Source organism: Macaca thibetana, chromosome 11 (assembly GCF_024542745.1).
Source record: "Macaca thibetana thibetana isolate TM-01 chromosome 11, ASM2454274v1, whole genome shotgun sequence".
In the NCBI taxonomy this organism is placed as follows: domain Eukaryota; kingdom Metazoa; phylum Chordata; class Mammalia; order Primates; family Cercopithecidae; genus Macaca; species Macaca thibetana.
Genome location: NC_065588.1, coordinates 100,388,579 through 100,409,315, shown reverse-complemented (window position 1 = coordinate 100,409,315; position 20,737 = coordinate 100,388,579). Strand labels below are relative to the sequence as shown.

At 45.0% G+C, this 20,737-nt stretch overlaps 2 protein-coding genes across 9 annotated transcripts in view; one reads left to right on the top strand and one right to left on the bottom strand.

Moving 5' to 3' along the window:
* TXNRD1 (thioredoxin reductase 1) overlaps positions 1-9,438 on the bottom strand; it is a 182,394-nt gene extending 172,956 nt beyond the window's left edge. The window contains exon 1 of the mRNA XM_050748465.1: positions 9,265-9,438. Within this exon, the coding sequence (XP_050604422.1) occupies positions 9,265-9,283 (19 nt within the window). The 5' untranslated portion in view covers positions 9,284-9,438. The remainder of the gene's footprint in view (positions 1-9,264) is intronic.
* Positions 1-20,737, top strand: part of LOC126930917 (protein BRAWNIN) — a 732,366-nt gene that overhangs the window by 492,945 nt on the left and 218,684 nt on the right. Inside the window, exon 1 of one of the 8 annotated variants that reach the window (XM_050748512.1) lies at positions 1,538-1,541. The exons of 6 other annotated variants lie outside the window; for them this stretch is intronic. The gene's annotated coding sequence lies outside the window, so the exon portion shown is untranslated. Of the gene's footprint in view, positions 1-1,537; positions 1,542-3,205; positions 3,210-20,737 lie in introns of those variants that run through there. One more of the 8 variants, XM_050748511.1, reaches the window with a different exon arrangement.

Sequence of the window (20,737 nt, the reverse complement as noted above, 5' to 3'; positions counted from 1 at the left end):
ACTAATAATGCTACTTTGTAATCATGGATTCAAGGCAACTTTCAGGACAGTTTGCTGAAAATTGTGAGACTTTAATGATAACTGTGAGATTGGTAATTTGCACTTGGTCTCAGTGAGACCCCTGGGGGGCTCTGCCACTGGGGCAGTTACATAGCAAGAATACGCCTATGTAACCAACAGGGGATAAGAAACTCAGCCTGTCCTCCCTTTCAGACACCCTGGTTGCAAGGTGTTCAGTGCACACGATAGTGATTCCTGATCTAAAAGAGAAAGTGCATCCATTCAGCTTTGCAGAAGGAGTAGCTTTGGAGCCTGCATCTGGCCTCTCCAGATCCTTTGCCGTGATGCAGTCTTTGGCTACTTCCTATACATCGCCTTACTTTATGCTGTTGTGCGATTGTATCCTTTCCTGCAACATTGTCATTTTGGGTCCTATGAGTCTTCTTTAAGAATCAAACCCTGTCTAACTGCCGCCATTGCTGCAGGGCGGGGATGACTGGTTCAATGGTATCCCAGTGCCTAATACAGGGCTTAGCACAAAATACGCATTATTGGGAATATTTGTTGAATGGTCCAGCCTAGCAATGGTGAAGAGTAGAGAGGTGAGGCAGGTATCTTGCAATCTAGCTTCACTTGTGCCCTTCAATGTCTAACCCTGGATAGCTGCTCAGTAACTGTGTCTCAAATGCATAAGTAAATGAAAGAAGGAATGCATGTTTTATTTACCCAGACTTGGCAGTGATCTCAAGGAGCCATAGGGCAAAAGAAAGGAAGGCCAACGAGACAGCCACATACAGCTCATCTTTCTTCAGGCCTCCCGGACACCCCCGTTTAAGGACAGCTTCTCGTGGATCTTTAGAGAAATTGTTCTGAAGTGAGAGGATCCAGCTGACTTTATTTTTGCAGATATTTTACCCACGCTCCTCTCTCTACATCACCCCAGGGGATCATCAACTTTTTAAAACTTCCAATGATGATTTAAAAGCAGGCTTTTTTGTACTTGTTTGTTCTTGTCAAGTCTGCCTCTTTTACAATTTCCCTTTCCAAAAATGGCCTCTAATTTTGCTTTGCCCTAAGAACTTCTAAATAGAGGAATTCCCCTCTTAAAAAAAAAAAAAAGTTGTTAGAACTCCTGTATGTAGAGAGATCTTAATGTCCTATCATTTTTTGGGCTTCTCTCTTTTCATCTTCTTAAGCACAAAGTGGCCCCCCAAAATGTGTGAGGCCTTTCTCGAGTTCCGTATTATTTCTATTCAGTAGCCATGGAACTACTTTTGTGCTTGAGATGGGCTTTGACAGAGGGTCTAGGAGGAAGTATTCTATTTCAGGTTCTTCTGAGCACTAATGAGAATGAACTCAATGGTTCATTTAAATCACTGGAGGAAAAAAAATGGATTTTCTCCTGGCTTTAGTACCCAGAAAATGAGCTCTGGTTCACTAACTGATATAGTTTGGATATTTGTCCCCAACCAAATCTCTTGTCGAAAGGTAATCCTCAATGTTGAAGGTGGGCCTGGGGGGAGGTATTTGGAACATGGGGGCAGATCCCTCATGAAAGGCTTCGGCCATCCCCTTGGTGATGAGTGGCCTCTCTTGAGTTCACACGTGATCTGGTGGTTTAAAAGTGTGCGGCACCTCCCCACCCCTTGCTCCTGCTTTTGCCATGGGACATGCCTGCTCCCACTTTACCTTCTATCTTGAGTAAAAGCTCCTTAGGGCATCCTGAGAAGCAGATGCCCCTACTCTTCCTGTACAGCCTGAGGAACTCTGAGTCAATTAAACCTCTTTTCTTATAAATTGCCCAGTCTCATGTATTTATAGCAATGCAAGAATGACCTAACACATTTTTATATCTAATCCACACCCTATCTGAGTAAAGTGGAGATCATAATGAAGTATTTTTGTTTTAAAAGTATAGGCCAGGCATGGTGGCTCACATCTGTAATCCCAGCACTTTGGGAGGCTGAGGCAGGAGAATCTCCTGAACCCAGGAGGTGGAGGTTGCAGTGAGCCAAGATGGCACCACTGCACTCCAGCTTGGGTGACAGCGCAAGACTCCATCTCAAAAAAAAAAAAAAAGTATAGTAGCTGGAGACTCTGAGGTACAACTGACAGAAACTAACTAGAATAAATGAAAAGAGAATTTATTAGCTCACATAAAGGAAAGTCAGCTGCCTTCAGGCACAGCTTGATCTAGGAGCTCAAATGATGTTGTCAAATCACATTCCCTTTCTCTTAAGCAGGTTTTCTCTACTAGGGATTATAACCATCGCTAGCAACCCAAACTTACTAGTTAAGCATCTTCAAGGGAAGGAGAATATCTTCCCAAATCCCCCCGGCAAGAAAATCTAAGGAGGATTTTAAATGGCCTTATTCAGGTCATGTGCCCAGTCCTGAATCATTTATTACATTCAAGGGCACGGGGTTCTTTGGTAGGGGCAGTCTGGGTCTATGGCAGGTTGGATATAATCAAACCCACTCAAACTACATGGGGCTATTTTTCCCATAGGAAAGAGTGCTGTTTCCAGAAAAGGGAAGGACTGTCAGGTAGACAAGCACAACAGATGTTCCCCATAAAAGGCCTTTCAAAGTAACTAGTCAATGGAAGAGAGAAGCAGAAGAAAATAAGAAGTTGGGGTAGGGTGGCATAGACTTCATTTTTTTTTTTTTTTCATTTTCAATTTCTTCTTTTCTTCCTTCATCTCTTCCAACAAGTCTCCTTGGTGCTGGAAACCATAGCAGCAGAGGCTGAGACTGCGGACTTACGGCATGAAGTGATGAGAGCTTTAATAGAGATACCAACAACCCAGGCTGGGCAGGCTTCCCTTCCTAACAGCATAATTTCAAGTCAGGTCAGGTGGATGAGGAGGAGGAGAATTTCAAGGTGAAGGAGGGGAGGCAAAGCCGGGCCAGGAAGAAGGCATAGCTGGCACCAAATGCTGGCATTCTGGCTGTCAGACGCATTCACTCAACGCCAGAAGGTTGTCTGTTGCTGGAAGCCAGGCTGGGAGGAAGTGGGTTGGGTAATGAGAGAGGAGCTGGGAGAGGGACCTATAGGCAGATTGTGAAATGCCTTGAACCTCACGCCAAAATGTTTGGACTTGATCTTATCTCTGGGTTTTGAGGAGCAGGGGAGTCTTTAAACTCTAGAGTCAGTTTTTCAAATATCTTAACGATACTATCTCTGGCAGTTGAGGGGAACATGGGGGTGGAATTGGGCAAGACTGCTGGCGAGCGGCCCAGTGAGGAGGTCAGGGTGGGAATTCTGGCAAGAAACTTCGAAGGCCACCAGGGCAGTGACAGGAGGGTGGGATTCTGGAGGCAAAACCCAGGGAGAATCCATGGGGTTTGGACGCTGCCAACAGATCAGGGCAGAACTGATCAACAGAAGCGGCACAGGGAGGCAGGAGCTTGAAACAAGGAGCTACTGCCCTCCCCTGGCCAACTGGCCACAGAATGAATCATCTATTAAGAGACAGGAAAGTTCACCACATTCTCAGAAGAGATGCTCAGAGCTGCTGGAAAACAATGTCAGGAGGTCCTTGTTGCATAAGTGTAGCTTTTATTTCATTCACTTTTCAACAGATATTTATTAGGTTCCTGTGATGTGCCAAGTCCTGAGTTAGATGCTGGGTATAAACTATGGGGTGGAACAGACACCAGTCCTTTCACCATGCAGCTTTCTATATACTGTATAGGAGACAGACAAACAAATGTATATCTAAGTAAAGTGAACGAACTGTATTCAGTGTACGAAGGCAATGGATTCTGGGTGCAATGAAAAGAAATGATGGGATAGGGAGCAGGGAACTTCCTAAAAGGAGTGGTCAAGATAAGGCTGGGTTCTGAGGAGGACTTCACATCACTTTTCACCTGGGGAGGGCACTGAGGGCACTTGCCAGTCACGTATATGTCACTAGACACTGAAGACCACCTCATTCTGCAACTACCTGTATCTCTTGGAAAATACCCAAACTTAAATCCACTAATTAATGATAGTTCCCCAAGTTTACAGTTTTCTTACCAAGCATCTTTCTTCAGCTTTTAAAGTGACATTAAGATATGGACTTTGATTCATATTTAAGTAGTTAAGACCCAAGATTACATATAATTGTATGAATAAGGAGAACTAAACTGATCATTTTCTTTTTTCTTTTCTTTTTTTGGAGGCAGAGTCTCACTCTGTCACCCAGGCTGGAGTGCAGGGGCGCCATCTCAGCTCACTGCAAGCTCCGCCTCCCGGGTTCACGCCATCCTCCTGCCTCAGCCTCCCAAGTAGCTGGGACTATGGGCGCCTGCCACCACGCCTGGCTAATTTTGTGTATTTTTAGTAGAGATGGGGTTTCACCGTGTTCGCCAGGATGGTCTCGATCTCCTGACCTTGTGATCCACCTGCCTCGGCCTCCCAAAGTGCTGGGATTACAGGCGTGAGCCACCGCGCCCAGCCCCTAAACTGATCATTTTCAAAATAACTGCATAATCTCATAATCCACCCTCATAACTTGTTGTTCTATCATTTCAACCAACAACAGAGTTGAAAGAAACTAAAATAACAATTTACTCAACCTGTTAAATTATTGTGACTTTCTGTAACGTGCTTACAGAAAAGTAACAGAAAAAAAACCATATTTTTTTCCAGTTCTTCAAAATATGAACACAATAAACCTAAAGTTGTGTAATCTAACACATTTCAGACTTTTTATAGATAGAAAACAATTTTTCCCCAGGACGCAAGAGAAACCCACATCTCTTTAATGTTTTTTTTTGTTTTGTTTTGTTTTGTTTTGTTTTTTTTGAGACGGAGTCTCGCTCTGTCGCCCAGGCTGGAGTGCAGTGGCGCAATCTCGGCTCATTGCAAGCTCCGCCTCCTGGGTTTACGCCATTCTCTGCCTCAGCCTCCTGAGTAGCTGGGACTACAGGCGCCCGCCACCGCGCGCCCGGCTAATTTTTTGTATTTTTAGTAGAGACCACCGTGGTCTCGATCTCCTGACCTTGTGATCCGCCCGCCTCGGCCTCCCAAAGTGCTGGGATTACAGGCGTGAGCCACCGCGCCCGGCCTCTTTAATGTTTTTTGTATTTTCCTTTTTCCAGCCTGAGAATCACTTTAAACTTCTTAATAATAAAGACTTGAAGATGTTACGTTATTGGCCCGCGACTACAGATTATAAATCTTAGTGATGGAACTGAATACTGTTCTGCCAAGTCCCACTCTCTTAACAACCCTAACTGGAAAAACTATTATTATACAAGTAACATATGCTCATAAAAATCCAAATTATGGCCGGGCGCGGTGGCTCATGCTTGTAATCCCAGTGCTTTGGGACACCGAGGCGGGTGGATCACCTGAGGTCAGGAGTTCAAGACCAGTCTGGCCAATATGATGAAACCCCAACTCTACTGAAAATACAAAAATTAGCCAGGCATTGTGGCATGCGCCTGTAATCCCAGCTACTCAGGAGGCTGAGATGGGAGAATCACTTGAACCAGGGCAGCAGAGGTTGCAGTGAGCCGAGATCGTGCCATGGAACTCCAGCCTGGGTGACAGTGTGGCAGGGATACTAAGACAGCTTAGTATCCCTGTCTTAGTATCCCTGGAAGACTCTGCCTCAAAGAAAAAAAAAGTTCAAATTATACAGAAACATATAGATTCAAAAGGTCCCTCCATCACTGTAGTAGGCCCTGTTGCTTACTTACTGACATTCATCCACCACTTCCTTCTTCCTAACAGAACCCAGGTTTTTTGCAGTTTCCCACCTTCCCCCCAACAGCCACCTGCTTCTGGGGAGGTGGGCACTAGCTGAGACTGAGAGTGTGGTCCTGTGGTCCTGACTGGTCTCACTTCCCCTTGCTAGTAATTGGTTTAAATCAGGATATGTGACACATAGAGGATGTTAGCTAGGGCACTTGTTCTTAAAAAACAAGAATGTGATGGCCGGGCGCAGGGGCTCACGCCTGTAATCCCAGCACTTTGGGAGGCTGAGGCAGGTGAATCATGTCAGGAATTCAAGACCAGCCTGGCCAATATGGCGAAACCCCGTCTCTGCTAAAAATACAAAATAATTAGCCGGGCGTGGTGGCGTGTGTCGGTAATCCCAGCTACTTGTGAGGCTGAGGCAGAGAACTGCTTGAACCCGGGAGGCAGAGGTTGCAGTGAGCCAAGATCGCGCCACTGCACTCCCCCAGCACTGACGACAGAGCAAGATTCCATCTCAAAAAAAAAAGAATGCCTATGAACGCCATGAGAATGTCCTCTCAGATCTCCAGCTGCTGGGAGCACTGCTGACGGATGGCTGCTCTAGTGTCTGAACATCTGAGGCCACACATCTCAGGGGCTGCTTCCAGCCAGGGACAGAGTGTGGCAGGGATACTAAGACAGCTTGTTTCTGAGAGATGTGGGTCTCCTCTGACAGGTAACTTTGGCTAGAGAACTCCACAACAGCGTTGCTGAATTTTCCTTAGAAGTACATGGCTAAGACACTTTCCTCCAACCTTCTACCCTAACTTCCCCCTCTCCTCTTGTGTTCAGACCTTCATCAATCTCTGATGGCTCTCTCAGCCTCCATCACCTCCCTCCTCAATTTCTCTTAAAGGCATTTCCCTTAATAAATTTCTAGCACATTTAATCCTGTTTTGGTGTCTGCTTTTCACAGGACCTAGATTAGCACAATGCTTTCTCTGCTATGAATGCTGTCAAGTTTGGATGTGACTCCTGAAACCTCTGCACCTACCCCTCACAAGAGGAGCCACCGAGAACAAAGCTTCATTACTGAGCAGATATGGGACTCCTTTGACAGGTGACTTTGGCTAGGGGACTCCACAAGAGCATTGCTGAACTTTGCTTACAAGTACATGGAAAGCAGAAAGATGGAAAGAGGAGCTGCTGTGTTCAACAAGCCCAGGGTCCCTGTTTCTATGGACTTCTTATTTTGCAAGACAAGACACTTTCTTATTGTATATTAAACCCTGGCCAAGTGGGTCTTTTTTTTTTTTTTTTTTTTTTTTACTTGCAACAGAAAGCTTTGTCACTGATATAGTTACTCTCCAACACCACTTCCCAGAAGAAACCTCTGATAACATTTTACCATGAACTTTTCCAACACATTTACAACATTCATACTTTGCAACTTCATTTTGTAGTCATAAATATATTATGTATTAATACATTTTTCCATATCAGTAAATATAGATCTACCTCAGTCTTTTTCATGGTCACACAGCATTCTGTAGAAAGATGTGCCCTAATCTTTGTGCCTCTATCAATGACCATTTATTTTATTTTATTTTGGTATAGAACAGTTTGTACCTATCAATGACCATTTATGTTGTGCCCTTTGTCTACTTCAAGAGGCATGGGGAGAGAACCACTGAAAAAGGCTTCCCTCAGGGGAAAATTGCTATGTTCTTCCTTTCTCCATCCCCAAAATGGGGCCTCCCATAATGCTGGGGCAATATACTTTTTTTTTTTTTTTTCTTTTAGGCAGAGTCTTGCTCTGTTGCCCAGGCTGGAGGGCAGTGGCATGATCTCGGCTGCAACCTCCACCTCCCGGGTTCAAGCGATTCTCCTGCCTCAGCCTCCCTAGTAGCTGGGACTACAGGTGCATGCCACCACATCCAACTAATTTTTTGTATTTTTAGTGGAGATGGGGTTTCACCGTGTTAGCCAGGATGGTCTCGATCTCCTGACCTCGTGATCCGCCTGCCTCGGCCTCCCAAAGTGCTGGGATTACAGGCGTGAGCCACCGGGCCCAGCCTGGGGCAATATACTTTTAAATGAACACCAAAAGCAAGTAAATCAAAGAAATTTTATGTAATTTGGCTTACAGTCATCCACTGTCATTCTCCAAGGCCCATCTGTCTTTCGTGCAGGTCAAACAGGAGTTTAATGGGAGTGTGGTGGGAATCACCACTTCTGCATTTTTCAGGTCGTCGATGATGACACTAATATCTGCAATCTCTCCAGGAATTTGCTTTTCGTTTACAATTTTCCTAGGTAGGGGCAGTTCTAATGGCTTCCACTTGGCCTTTCCCACCATAGTAGGCCTTTCCACAGGTCAGGGAAGCAATGTGAGGACTCTGCCAGCTGCTGCTTAGTATGTCTATTCCAATTATGTATTCTTTTTTTTTTTTTTTTTTTTTTTTTGAGACGGAGTCTTGCTCTGTCTCCCAGGCTGGAGTGCAATGGTGCAATCTCGGCTCACTGCAACCTCCACCTCTTGGGTTCAAGCAATTCTGCTGCCTCAGCCTCCTGAGTAGCTGGGATTACAGGCACCTGCCACTGTGCCCAGCTAATTTTTGTATTTTTTAGTATAGATGGTTTCGCCATGTTGGCAAGGGTGGTCTCGAACTCCTGACCTCAGGTGATCCACCTGCCTCAGCCTCCCAAAGTGCTGGAATTACAGGCGTTGAGCCACTGTGCCCGGCCCCAGCTGTGTATTCTGAAGCTGGGGAAATAACTGAAGATGGTTTTGGAGACCCACTGGGCCCACTGTGAGTTAAAACTTCATTGAGCACCTGACCTCCATAAGCCCCTACTCTGACTAGTGGACCACAGTGATGTTCTGGGTCTCCTGAAATCAACATCAGTTTAGAGCAAGTATCAAGAAGTCCCGAAAGGAAATGCAGAGTTGTCTCTTCCCCAATGTACGGTTATCCTGGTAAAAGGCCATAGGTCCCTTCCCCAGGCTGGGAGAAAGATTAACTGTATATGTATCTTCAGTAGTGTACCCAGGTCCTTCCTCAAGAGGATCTGACTTTTCCTTTATTCAAGCGGTTCAAGGTCTGTACACAGGCTCAAGTCTGAAAATTGGTTAAGCACCATGATTCTATTTTTTTATGATTCAGCTTAGGCTTTTGTTCACTTGACCTAGAAGTTTTCTGCTTATGCAGATCCGGGAAGAATTTAGTAGGCTTCCCATCTACTTCACTTGTAGCAACACCATCAGCAATTAGCAAACGCCCTGGGTTTGCACCGTCAGGCTATTCTGATTGCAGCTCTGACTCTTCTGTTTCGCATGATAACCACGCCTACCTTGCCTTGTTGCGGGGAGGGGTTGAGTGCTGCCACTCCGGGATCCAATTACTCCCAATGCATCTAGGCTTCCTAAGTTAATTTAATTCCCAATTACAGCAAATTAATCAGACTTAGTAACAAGGCAGGGCACACATTTTGTAGAAGACAAGATCTCCCAGAGAGGCCTGGTTGCAGAGGAGTAGCCTAAGAGTAGGTGTGGAAGAAGACCGAGTATTCCATACTATTCCACCTACCGGCGCTTCCTCTGGCCATTCCCTTCTGCCTTCCTCACTCTTCCACTCCAATGGCCTCGCCTCCTGCTTGGTTGGGGTTATGGAGACCGTGAGGGAAGGAAGAACGAGTTGACTTGGCTGGAGGGATCTTTTTCCTGCAGAAAGAGTCTCTGCTGCGCTGGTTGGGCTCGGGATTAGGGAGACCTGCAGGTCCACCGCCGCACCCCAGCCTGCCCGCCTCTAGCCCTCGGCCCCCGCCCTCGTCCCACCAACCAGGCCCTTCTCCTCCTAGCTCCGCCCTCCGCCCGCCCTATTCCCGCCCCCTGCTCCTCGCCAGGAGCACTGATCTCTGGTTCCTGCAGGGCCCCTGCCCCCAGGACTAGAAGTCACCCGCCTTCCTTACTCTGCAAGGGGTTATTGCGAGTCTGTAAAGAGACAAAACGAGCCCGAAGTGTTCATTCTAAGGCGCCCTTATTGTTAGACCAATGTCGCGAGCCTTACCTTCTGAGAAAGGGACGGAGCCTCGAATCCTGAAGCCCATCGCAGAGGTCTGGTGTTGAAGACTCAACTCTGAAACCTGCTTTTCACAGCAACAGCTTCTGGCAAGAACTGCATAACTTCGCCATTCCAGGAAGCGCCCACTGGTTCAGCCAGCTGATTGCAATCACTTATTGACCTTAAACTGGCCCAGTTTAGAGATGGATTTTGCCTGTCTCGAGAGATAAAAGCAGCTTGCTTGGCTTTTTCAGATCTTTTTCAAGCTTGCCTACCAATTGTAGCAAACATTAAAATAGCACCGGCTATATCACACATCAACTGTAACTGCTGGGATTACAGGCATGAGCCACTGCGCCCAGCCTCTCTTTGCATCTTTATTTTTACATCTGTATTTGCTTGAAATTTTCATTGATAAAATGTTGTAAGAAATTATTTGGAAAGAGTATAATTTTGCTTTTAAAATTACTTATGTATGAATAACTCATTTAATTTGGTTATGATTTCTTACATATCAGTTCATGTTTTGGAATCTTTCCAAGTGAGAAAATAATAACAACAATTAGTACACATCTGGTATAGAGAATGTGCCATGCACTGTTCCAAGTCTTTTGCCCATTTAATCCTCTTAAAAATCGATGAGGTTAGTGGCTGGGTGTGGTGGCTCACGCCTGTAATCCCAGCACTTTGGGAGGCCAAGATGGGTGGATCACCTGAGGTCAGGAGTTGGGAGATCAGCCTGACCAATATGATGAAACCCAGTCTCTACTAAAACTACAAAAATAAGCCGGCGTGGTGGCGGGTGCCTTTAGTCCCAGCTACCTGGGAGGCTAAGACGGGAGAATCGCTTGAACCCAGGAGGTGAAGGTTGCAGTGAGGCAAGATCATGCCATTGCACTCCAGTCTGGTCGACAGAGCGAGACTCTGTCCGAAAGGAAAAAAAAAAAAAAAATCTATGAGGTTAGTGATATAATTATCCACAATTTATTTATGGGATTAGAAAGAATGAGGACAATGAAGCTCAGAGATGTTGAGTAACTTGCTGGAAGTTACATAGTAAAGAGCGGAGCTAGAATTTGGACACAGGCAATTTGGCTTCACAGTCCAATGCCTTCACCACTATGCTAATTTGCAATTTATTTCCAAATATAAGGAAATTTTTATGAATGCAATATTGAACAATTAATGAAGTTGACAAGAATGAAGTGCTTTATACACACTTATTTCACATTTATTAACTTATATTTTGAAATTTTCTCTTTATATTTTATTAAAATTTTTTTTTTTTTGAGACAGCTCTGTCAGCCAGGTTGGAGGGCAGTAGTATGATCTCAGCTCACTGCAACCTCTGCCTCCCAGGCACAAGCGATCCTCCCACCTCAGCCTGCTGAGTAGCTGGGACAAGTGCAAGCTACCACGCCTGGCTAGTTTTTGTACTTTTTGTAGAGACGGGGTTTTTGCCATGTTGCCCAGGCTGGTCTCGAGCTGTATTTTAGAGCAACACTGGTTTTCAAGGTCCCAGATATTTTCACGGGCTCCAAATATTTCACAAGCCCTAGGCCTTTCCTGCCCTGAGATCTAAAGCAGAAAATTAATGAGCTCTCTGGCAATACTTAAGTCTGATTCTCTTTGCCTCTGCCCTCTTTTACCAACCTTGCTGAGGTTTTGGATTCTGACATATCCTGCAGATCTCCAGGGTTTGCCACTTTCCGTGTCTGTGATGCTTAATTTTAGGAGTCAACTTGACTAGGCTAAGGGATGCCCAGGTAGCTGGTAAAAGTTACTCCTGGGTGTGTTTGTGAGGGTGTTTCTGGAAGAGATGAGCATTTGATTCAGTAGACTGAGTAAAGCAGATCCACTCTCCCCCGTGTGGGTGGCATCATCCAATGTGTTGAGAGCCAAACAGAACCAAAAATGTGGAGGAAGGGCAAATTCTGTCTCTCTCTCTCCCTCACTTTCTTTCTCTCTCTCTTCTTCAGCTGGGATATCCATCTTCTCCTGCCCTCAGACATCATAACTCCTGGTTCTCAGGCCTTCAGACTGGGACTGAATAACATCAACAGCTTTGCTGTTTCTCCAGCTTGCAGATGGCATATTGTGGAACTTCTTCTTCTTCCTCCTTTTTTTTTTTTTGAGATGGAGTCTTCCTCTGTCACCCAAGCTGGAGTGCAGTGGTACGATCTTGGCTCACTGCAACCTCTGCCTCCTAGGTTCAAGCAATTCTCCTGCCTCAGCCTCCCTGTGTAACTGGGACTATAGGCGTGTGATACCACGCCCAGCTAATTTTTTTTTTTTTTTGTATTTTTAGTAGAGACGACGAGGTTTCACCATGTTGGCCAGGCTGGTCTGGAACTCTTGACCTCAGGTGATCTGCCTGCCTTTGCCTCCCAAAGTGCTGAGATTACAGGCGTGAGCCACCGCGCCCAGCCGATATCGTGGGACTTCTTGAAGGCCTCCATAATTGTGTGAGCCAATTTTCATAATAAATCTCCTCATTTCAAACACTTGGACACAGGGTGGGGAACATCACACACTGGGGCCTGTCGTGGGGTGGGGGGATGGTGGAGGGATAGCCTTAGGAGAAATACCTAATGTAAATGACGAGTTGATGGGTGCAGCACACCAACATGGCTCATGTATACATACGTAACAAACCTGCACATTGTGCACACGTACCCTAGAACTTAAATTATAAAATAAATAAATAAATAAATAAATCCAATGTTTGAAAAAATGAAAATAAAAAAATGATTTTAATACATATGTTCAAGAAGGTATAGGAAGCATTTAAAATGTTTCAGTAGTGACATAGGAGAAGTGGAAAAGATCAAAATAAAACTTACAAAAAATAAAAATTAAAAAATTTGTTAAAAATCTCCTCATTTTTCTCTATCTCCTATTGGTTCTGCTTCTCAGGAAAATGCTAATATGATACCCCCACTGATTGTTTCTGTGTGCCTTCTTCAGTACATCCACAGCCTATCTTCTTGATCCTATCATTTTGACCCTTAGTTCTACCTTGAGCAACTGGTATCTGTTTGCCCTAGGGAAAGTCTCCGCTTTCCCAGTTTCCCCCAGCTCCAAGTTTGGTTGGCCACCCTTTGGTCAGAATCGACAGGATCTGGCCTACAGAAATTCCACGAGATGGGCAGGGCAACTCTCACCTCAAATTTTTTTTCTCAACCACCACTTTATCAGTTCAGCCTGTCCTGAGGACTTGGAAACATTCTCTCCAATGGTCCTTCTGGTTTTTGTTTGTTTGTTTGTTTGTTTGTTTTTTGAGACCAAGTGTCACTCTGTTGCCCAGGCCGGAGTGCAGTGGCGTGATCTCAGCTCATTGCAACCTCTGCCTCCTGGGTTCAAGTGATTCCCCTGCCTCAGCCTCCTGAGTAGCTGGGACTACAGGCATGAGCCACCACACCTGACTAATTTTTGTGTTTTTAGTAGAGACGGGGCTTCACCATGTTGGCTAGGCTGGTCTCAAACTCCTGACCTCAGGTGATCCACCTGCCTCGGCCTCCCAAAGTGCTGGGATTATAGGCGTGAGCCACCATGCCCGGCCTCCAGTGGTATTTCTGGATCCAGCTTCTTCGTAGTGACCAATTGGGTGTGACAGTAGCTTAGTTAGTGAGCAATAGAAAATGATGAAAAGACTCACACATGGTCAGCCCACAAATTCCTGCAACACTGGAGGCTGACAGGTTATAGGACCCTGGGTTCCCTTGTGTTCCTAAGTCATCTTATTGTGTGTCTTATTTTCCACTTGAGGCTGTTCTTCATGGTAATTTTAATATGACTTATCTTGCCTTAAACATTTAGAGTTGGAAGGAAGGGACAGAATGTATTGTGCCCTGGGCCCTTACCTGCTGGGGAGGTCTACTAGCCACAAACCCTCCCTAAAGATAACTGTGAGCACAGGGTGAGCATCCATTCCAAGCGTGACTTAATGAGAACTCTGTAATGCACCAAGAAATAAAAAGATAAGCATAGACTGACACAAAGATCAAAAAGGCAGACAAACTGTAAACTTCCAAATCAGTTTTTCCTCCAAAACATATGTTTAAAAATCTTTACTGGTAACAAGCCTGAAGGATTTTCATTTTGTGATCTCACATATAAGCTTATTACCAACTCCGAAGGCTTAGGCCTGCTGGCATGGGTTCCATCCTTCCTTAATGAATGAAGTACCACTTGTTGAATTGCCTCTGTTGGTCCCTGGAGTGCCTCTGAGTTCTTGGAGGTCTCTGGAATTCAGGAGTTAGTCTGTTCAATCCAATACAGTTTAGGGCAGGGGACCCCAGCCCCTGGGCCATGGACCAGTACTGGTTCATGGCCCGTTAGGAACCGAGCAGCGGAGCAGGAGCCGAGCAGCACAGTAGGAGGCGTGCAGCGGGCAAGCGAGCAAAGCTCACCTGTATTTACAGCTGCTCCCCAACGCACACATTACCACCTGAGCTCTGCCTCCTCTCAGATCAGTGGGGGCATTCGATTCTCATAAGAATACGAACTTTATTGTGAGCTGTGCATGTGAGGGATCCAGATTGCATCTAAGTTGCATGCTCCTTAGGAGAATCCAAAGCCTAATGAAACCATTCCCCCATCCTGCTCCCATCTCTGGAAAAATTATCTTCCACAAAACCAATCCCTGGTGCAAAAAGGCTGGGAACCTCTAGTTTAGGGAATTAAAAAATGGCCCAAGACAAGTAAGATGTAGAGCCATGTGAGAAAACATTTTAAATTGTCCATTCTCAAGGCATGATAAATGTAAGTACTGGCAGCCAGCCTGAGAATGTAACCAACTGCACAGCTCATGCACCTAGAAGATCAGAGTAAGTGAACAGAATGTAGAGGAGGGGTCAGCCCATGAAAGGGAAGAAAGTTTCGTTATTGGGAAATCAAAACTTAAGCGGAGAAAGGGACCAGGGTGTAACCTTATAAGAAGGATAATGAAACTTAGGTGACATCCGGGAAGATTGTAACCCCATAGTACTTGACCAGTGAGGAACTGGGGGGAGGGACTTGTGTGCTAGGAGATAAATTATCTGCTGTAGCTGCCCTGTGTGTGCCTGCCCACCAGACACCAAGTCTTGCAAGACCATTACAAAAAAGTCTCATTTTCAGCCGAGCATGGTGGCTCACATATGTAATCAGCACTTTGGGAGGCTGAGGCAGGTGGATCACCTGAGGTCAGGAGTTCGAGACCAATCTGGCCAACATGGTGAAACCCCGTCTCTACCAAAAATACAAAAATTAGCTGGGTGTGGTGGCGGGTGCCTGTAATCCCAGCTACTCGGGAGGGTGAGGCAGGAGAATTGCTTGAACCGGGAGGCAGAGGTTGCAGTGAGCCGAGATTGTGCCACTGCACTCCAGTCTGGACAACAAGAGTGAAACTCCATCTCAAAAACAAAACAAAATCTGACTTTCGCTGTTCTTCATGCCTCTAAGTCCATTCTTTGGGACTGGATGGTGTCTTTCTCATAGCCAGAAACACAACCTGATATCACAGAGAAAGAAAAGAAGAAGAAAATGAAGACACCCTGTATTTTAGCTTGTGGATATTAATGTTGCTGTTTGCATCATTTCCCACAGTTGTTATGACATCAGTAGTCCAGGAGTGTGCTAGGCAAGGGTTTTTTGAGCATGATGGTGGTTGTACAGGGTGGTGGTGGGGATGAAGTGGAGAGAGAGAATATGACAGGTGTATAAAGTGGCCTGAGCCACCATGTTGCACAGCTGCAGGGGGTGCTATTCACTATAGTCTAAGTGAATGGTGCTCCCTGGAGTCATGCACTGCATCATCTGTGCCTTGGAGGTTTAAGAGAATAAAGTAATCATCTCATTAGTCCAGCTGAGAAATGTCCTGGCCAACAGACAAGCAGTCCTTTCCCAGCAGCCTAAACCACTTTGTCTACTCAGTGTTTTTTCTCTCTACTCACACCACTCAATACTTCACTTCTGATGCCAGATGTGTGTGGGTTTTTCTGCATACACCAAGGAATTCTCTTCAGGCACCAGCTTTGCATCCTATAATTCCATTCGATTCTGACACTATCTACCTAGAGATAGCGTCAGATCCCATGGGTTGAGGACCCAGTCCCATAAGACTGCTTTAGATGCCAATTGCAAGCCCAAGGTTGTGACTCGTGCTTCCGGCCAATCAGCTATTGAGAAGGAACAGAGGCCCCTGGTAGGCAACCTCAAGCATGGAAATAAGGGCAAATCTTGAGTTCATTTAAGGGAAATTCCGGGAACCTAGCTAGCCCTGAGAAGTAAATGAGCAACTTAATAAGCAAAAAAGGTAATAGTAGCTTAAAACAATAGCCAAGGAAGTTAGAGTCATGCAATGTTTGGTTCCCTGTAGAAACTACAGATGACATGTTAACAAATAGCCCCGAGTTGTTCTTTAGAAATCCAGACCTCTGCCAAATGGATCCACTGGCACACAGACCTCAGATAAGGGGAACACTGAGGACTGAACTCTGGTTGCCAATCTTTTTTTTTTTTTTTTTTTTTTTTTTTTTTGAGACGGAGTCTCGCTCTGTCGCCCAGGCTGGAGTGCAGTGGCGCGATCTCGGCTCACTGCAAGCTCCGCCTTCCGGGTTTACGCCATTCTCCTGCCACAGCTTCCCGAGTAGCTGGGACTACAGGCGCCCACCACCTCGCCCGGCTAGTTTTTTGTATTTTTTAGTAGAGACGGGGTTTCACTGTGTTAGCCAGGATGGTCTTGATCTCCTGACCTCGTGATCCGCCCGTCTCGGCCTCCCAAAGTGCTGGGATTACAGGCTTGAGCCACCACACCCGGCCGTTGCCAATCTTTGTTCTAAATTTCTTCCTCAGGGACTAGGAGGAAGTCACGCCCATGGGCCAGACCTAACTGATGACCCCAAGTCTTTAGATGAAGCTTTCCTTCCCTAACCAATTGCAAATCAGAAAATCTTTTAATCGACCCATGACTTGTAAGCCCTTGGTTTAGGATATCCTGACTTTTTAGGCCAAACTGATGTTTAACCTCCAAGTATTGATTTACAATTTTGCCTGTAACTTCTGCTTTCCTGAAATTTACTTCTACCTTTAAAAACCCTTGGCTTGCAGAGGTCAGATCTTAAGCATGAACTGCCAGATTCTCCTTGCATGGCACCCTGCAAATAAATGCCCTGTTTCTCTCACTACAAAATCTCAGCATGGATGTTTGGTCTTACTGTGCCAGGCAAGCAGGCCCCAGCTCAGTCTAGTAACACTATAAATTGGAGTTCCCATGACCTCCTCCTTGGGTTCAACTAAATTGCTAGGACACCTCATAGAACTTAGGGAAACACTTTACTTATGTTTATCCATTTATTATAAAAGATATAATGAACAGATAGATGGAAGCAATGCATCAGAAGGTTTATGAGAAAGGGCACGGAGCTTCCATGCCCTCTCTGGGTGCTCTACCCTCTAGGCACCTCCATGTGTTTGGCTATCAAGAAGCTCTTCAGGCCAGGCATGGTGTAATCCCAGTAATCCCAGTAATCCCCTGTAATCCCAGCACTTTGGGAGCCTGAGGTGGGCGGATTGCTTGAGCCCAGGAGTTTGAGACCAGCCTGGGCAACATGGCAAAACCCTGTCTCTACAAAACATACAAATTAGCCGGGCGGTGGCGGGCACCTGTAGTTCCAGCTACTCGGGAGGCTGAGGTGGGAGAATCACTTGAGCCCAGGAGGTAGAGGCTGCAGTGAGATGTGATTGTATCACTGCAATCCAGCCTGGGTGACAGTGAGACTCTCTCTTAAAAAAAATATACATAGGCCGGGCGCGGTGGCTCACGCCTGTAATCCCAGCACTTTGGGAGGCCGAGGCGGGGCGGATCACAAGGTCAGGAGATCGAGACCACGGTGAAACCCCGTCTCTACTAAAAATACAAAAAATTAGCCGGGCGCGGTTGTGGGCGCCTGTAGTCCCAGCTACTCAGGCTGAGGCAGGAGAATGGCGTGAACCCGGGAGGCGGAGCTTGCAGTGAGCCGAGATCATGCCACTGCACTCCAGCCTGGGCGACAGAGCGAGACTCCGTCTCAAAAAAAAAAAAAAAAAAAAATATAAAATATATATAAAATATATATATATATATATACATATATTTTCAAGCCCAGTCCTTTGGTGTTTTTATGGAGGCTTCATTACAAAGGCACAATTGATTAAATCATTGGCCACTGATGATCAACTCAACCTTTGGCTTCTTTCTTCTCCCTAGAGGTTGGCGGGTGGGACTAAAAGTTCCAATCTTTACTCACATGATTGCTTCCCCTGGCAACCAGCCTTGGTCCTGAGACTGCTTAGGAAGCCCTAGCCTTCAGTCATCTCATTAGCATATAAATAGACATTCATCCCTTCAGAGGTTCCAAAGTTCCAAGAGCTATGTGCCAGGAACTAGGGGCAGAGACCAAATATATATTTCTTATTACATCACAACATCTCCCCATAGCCTAAAATATTTACTATCTGGCCCTTTACAGAAGAAATTTGATGATCCTTGCTTTATAGCAAGGGCTATATCTTACTTCTCTCTGTACTTCCAGCCTCCTGCAACATCAATGTTGGGTAAGCAGAACCAAAAGGGAATTTGTAATTAACAATTAGATTTTGATAAGATTTCTGAAACCCTTACAATGTTTTCAGTTTTGTGATTCTGTTACCCCTTGTCAGCTCAGAAGAAAAGAGGAAAGCTAGCCAGATGATTGCGGGCCTTTGGGAAAACATGAGAGAGACCTAGACCTGAAAAGCAAGCTCACAACCTTAGCTGGGAGTAGGCTCTTCTGTGCTTCCTCACATCCAACAGGAAATCATGCCAGTGAGAAAGAAAATAAAACTTTTTTTTTTTTTTTTTTTGAGATGGAGTTTCGCTCTTATTGCCCAGGCTGGAGTGCAATGGTGGGATCTAGGCTCACCACAACCTCTGCCTCCCGGGTTCAAGCAATTCTCCTGCCTCAGCTTCCTGAGTAGCTGGGATTACAGGCATGCCCCACCATGCCCAGCTAGTATTGCATTATTAGTAGAGCAGGGTTTCTCCATGCTGGTCAGGCTGGTCTCGAACTCCCGATCTCAGGTGATCCTCCTGCCTGGGCCTCCCAAAGTGCTGGGATTACACGCATCAGCCACCATGCCCTGCCAAAAAGAAAACTTTTTATCTGAGGAAGGTTATCAGGTCCAGAGAGGCACAGGAATGAGGCAGCAGCCAAGTCCCATTTCCCCACCTCCAGCTGAGTAACTCAGTAATCATCTCTTGAATCCTCCTGTTAGATAGACTCTAGACTGAGTGTCACCATAAATGACTATAAATTAACCTAAAGATGCCACAGGCTGGACACCATAACTCATACCCTATATATAGTTCAGTAATATACAGCCAATCACCAACCAATGTTATTTCTCTAAACCAATGAGAATTTCTGACAAATAACTTTTGTAATTGCCCCTCTCCTGATTCATTCTTTTTTCTTTAAAAACTCAAGTCACTTTTTGGTTCTCCAGAGCACGTCCCAAGGTAATTTGGAAGTGTTTCCCAGGCTGCAGTCCTCAACCTTGGCCCAAATAAATATTTACCTGTTTTTGTCTCAGTTTCTTTCTTTATGTCAACAATGGGCTGAAGGTAAAAAAAAAGAGTAGGAACAAATATGGCTGGGGAAAACAGTTTAACTTGAAATGCGAAATAATTCTAACATGCAAAAATTGTATCCTTCATCAGGCTTTTTGGAATTCTCCACAATACGTTTTTAGAGATTCCTGATATGATTGGCTGTGTCCCCACCCAAATCTCATCTTGAATTGTAGCTCCCATAATTCTCACATGTTGTGAGAAGGAGCCAGTGAGAGATAATTGAATCATAGGGGCGGTTTCCCCCATGCTGTTCTTGTGGCAGTGAATAAGTCTCACGAGATCTGGTGGTTTTATAAGGACTTTCCCCTTTCACTTGGCTGTCATTCTCTCTTGCCTGCCACCATGTAAGACATGCCTTTCACCTTCTGCCATAATTGTAAGGCCTCCCCAGCCACGTGGGACTGTGAATCCCTTAAACCTCTTTTTCTTTATAAATTACCCAGACTCAGGTATGGCTTTATCAACAGTGTAAAAATGGACTAATACAGTTAATTTTGTTTACTGATACAGCATTATCAATCAAGTTGGCCTAATTGCCATTTATAGAACATTCTGCCCAACAAGAGCAGAATGCAAATTCTTTTCAAGTGCACACAGAACATTTACCAAGATAGATCATATTCTGGGCCATAAAACAAGTCTCAACAAATTTAAAAGCATTCACTTCCTACAAAGTGCATTTTCTGAACACATGAAATTAAATTAGCAATAAATATCAATATTTGGAAACTAAATAAAGCACCCTTAAATAACCCTTGGATCAAAGAATAAATCAAAATGGAAATGGGAAAGTATTTCAAACTAAATAAAAATGAAAATGCCACATATTAAAGTTTATACAGTGCGGGAGAATTTAGAGGGAATTTTGGAATAATAAATATTTACATTATAAAAGAAGAAAGGTGTGAAATCAATGACTCAGTTTTCATATTAAGAAACTAGAAAAAGAAAAGCAAATTAAGCCTTGAGTAAGTAGAAGGAAGAACACTATAAAGATCAGAGCCAAAATCGGTAAAATGGAAAACAGGAACAATAAAGAAATATTAATAAAACCAAAAGCTGATTCCTTGAGAAGAGCCATAACATTAATACATCTCTAGCTGAATGATCAGGAAGAAAAGTAATAAAATTTTTTTTTTTTTTCTTTTTTATACAGGGTCTCACTCTGTCACCCAGGAAGGAGTGCAGTGGTATGATCTTGGTTCACTACAACCTCAGCCTCCTGGGCTCAAGCAATCCTCCTGCCTCAGCCTCCCAATTAGTTGGGCCCACAGGTGCGCACCACCATGCCTGGCTAATTTTTGTATTTTTTGTACAGACGGGATTTCACCATGTTGCCCAGACTGGTCTTGAACTTCTGGCTCA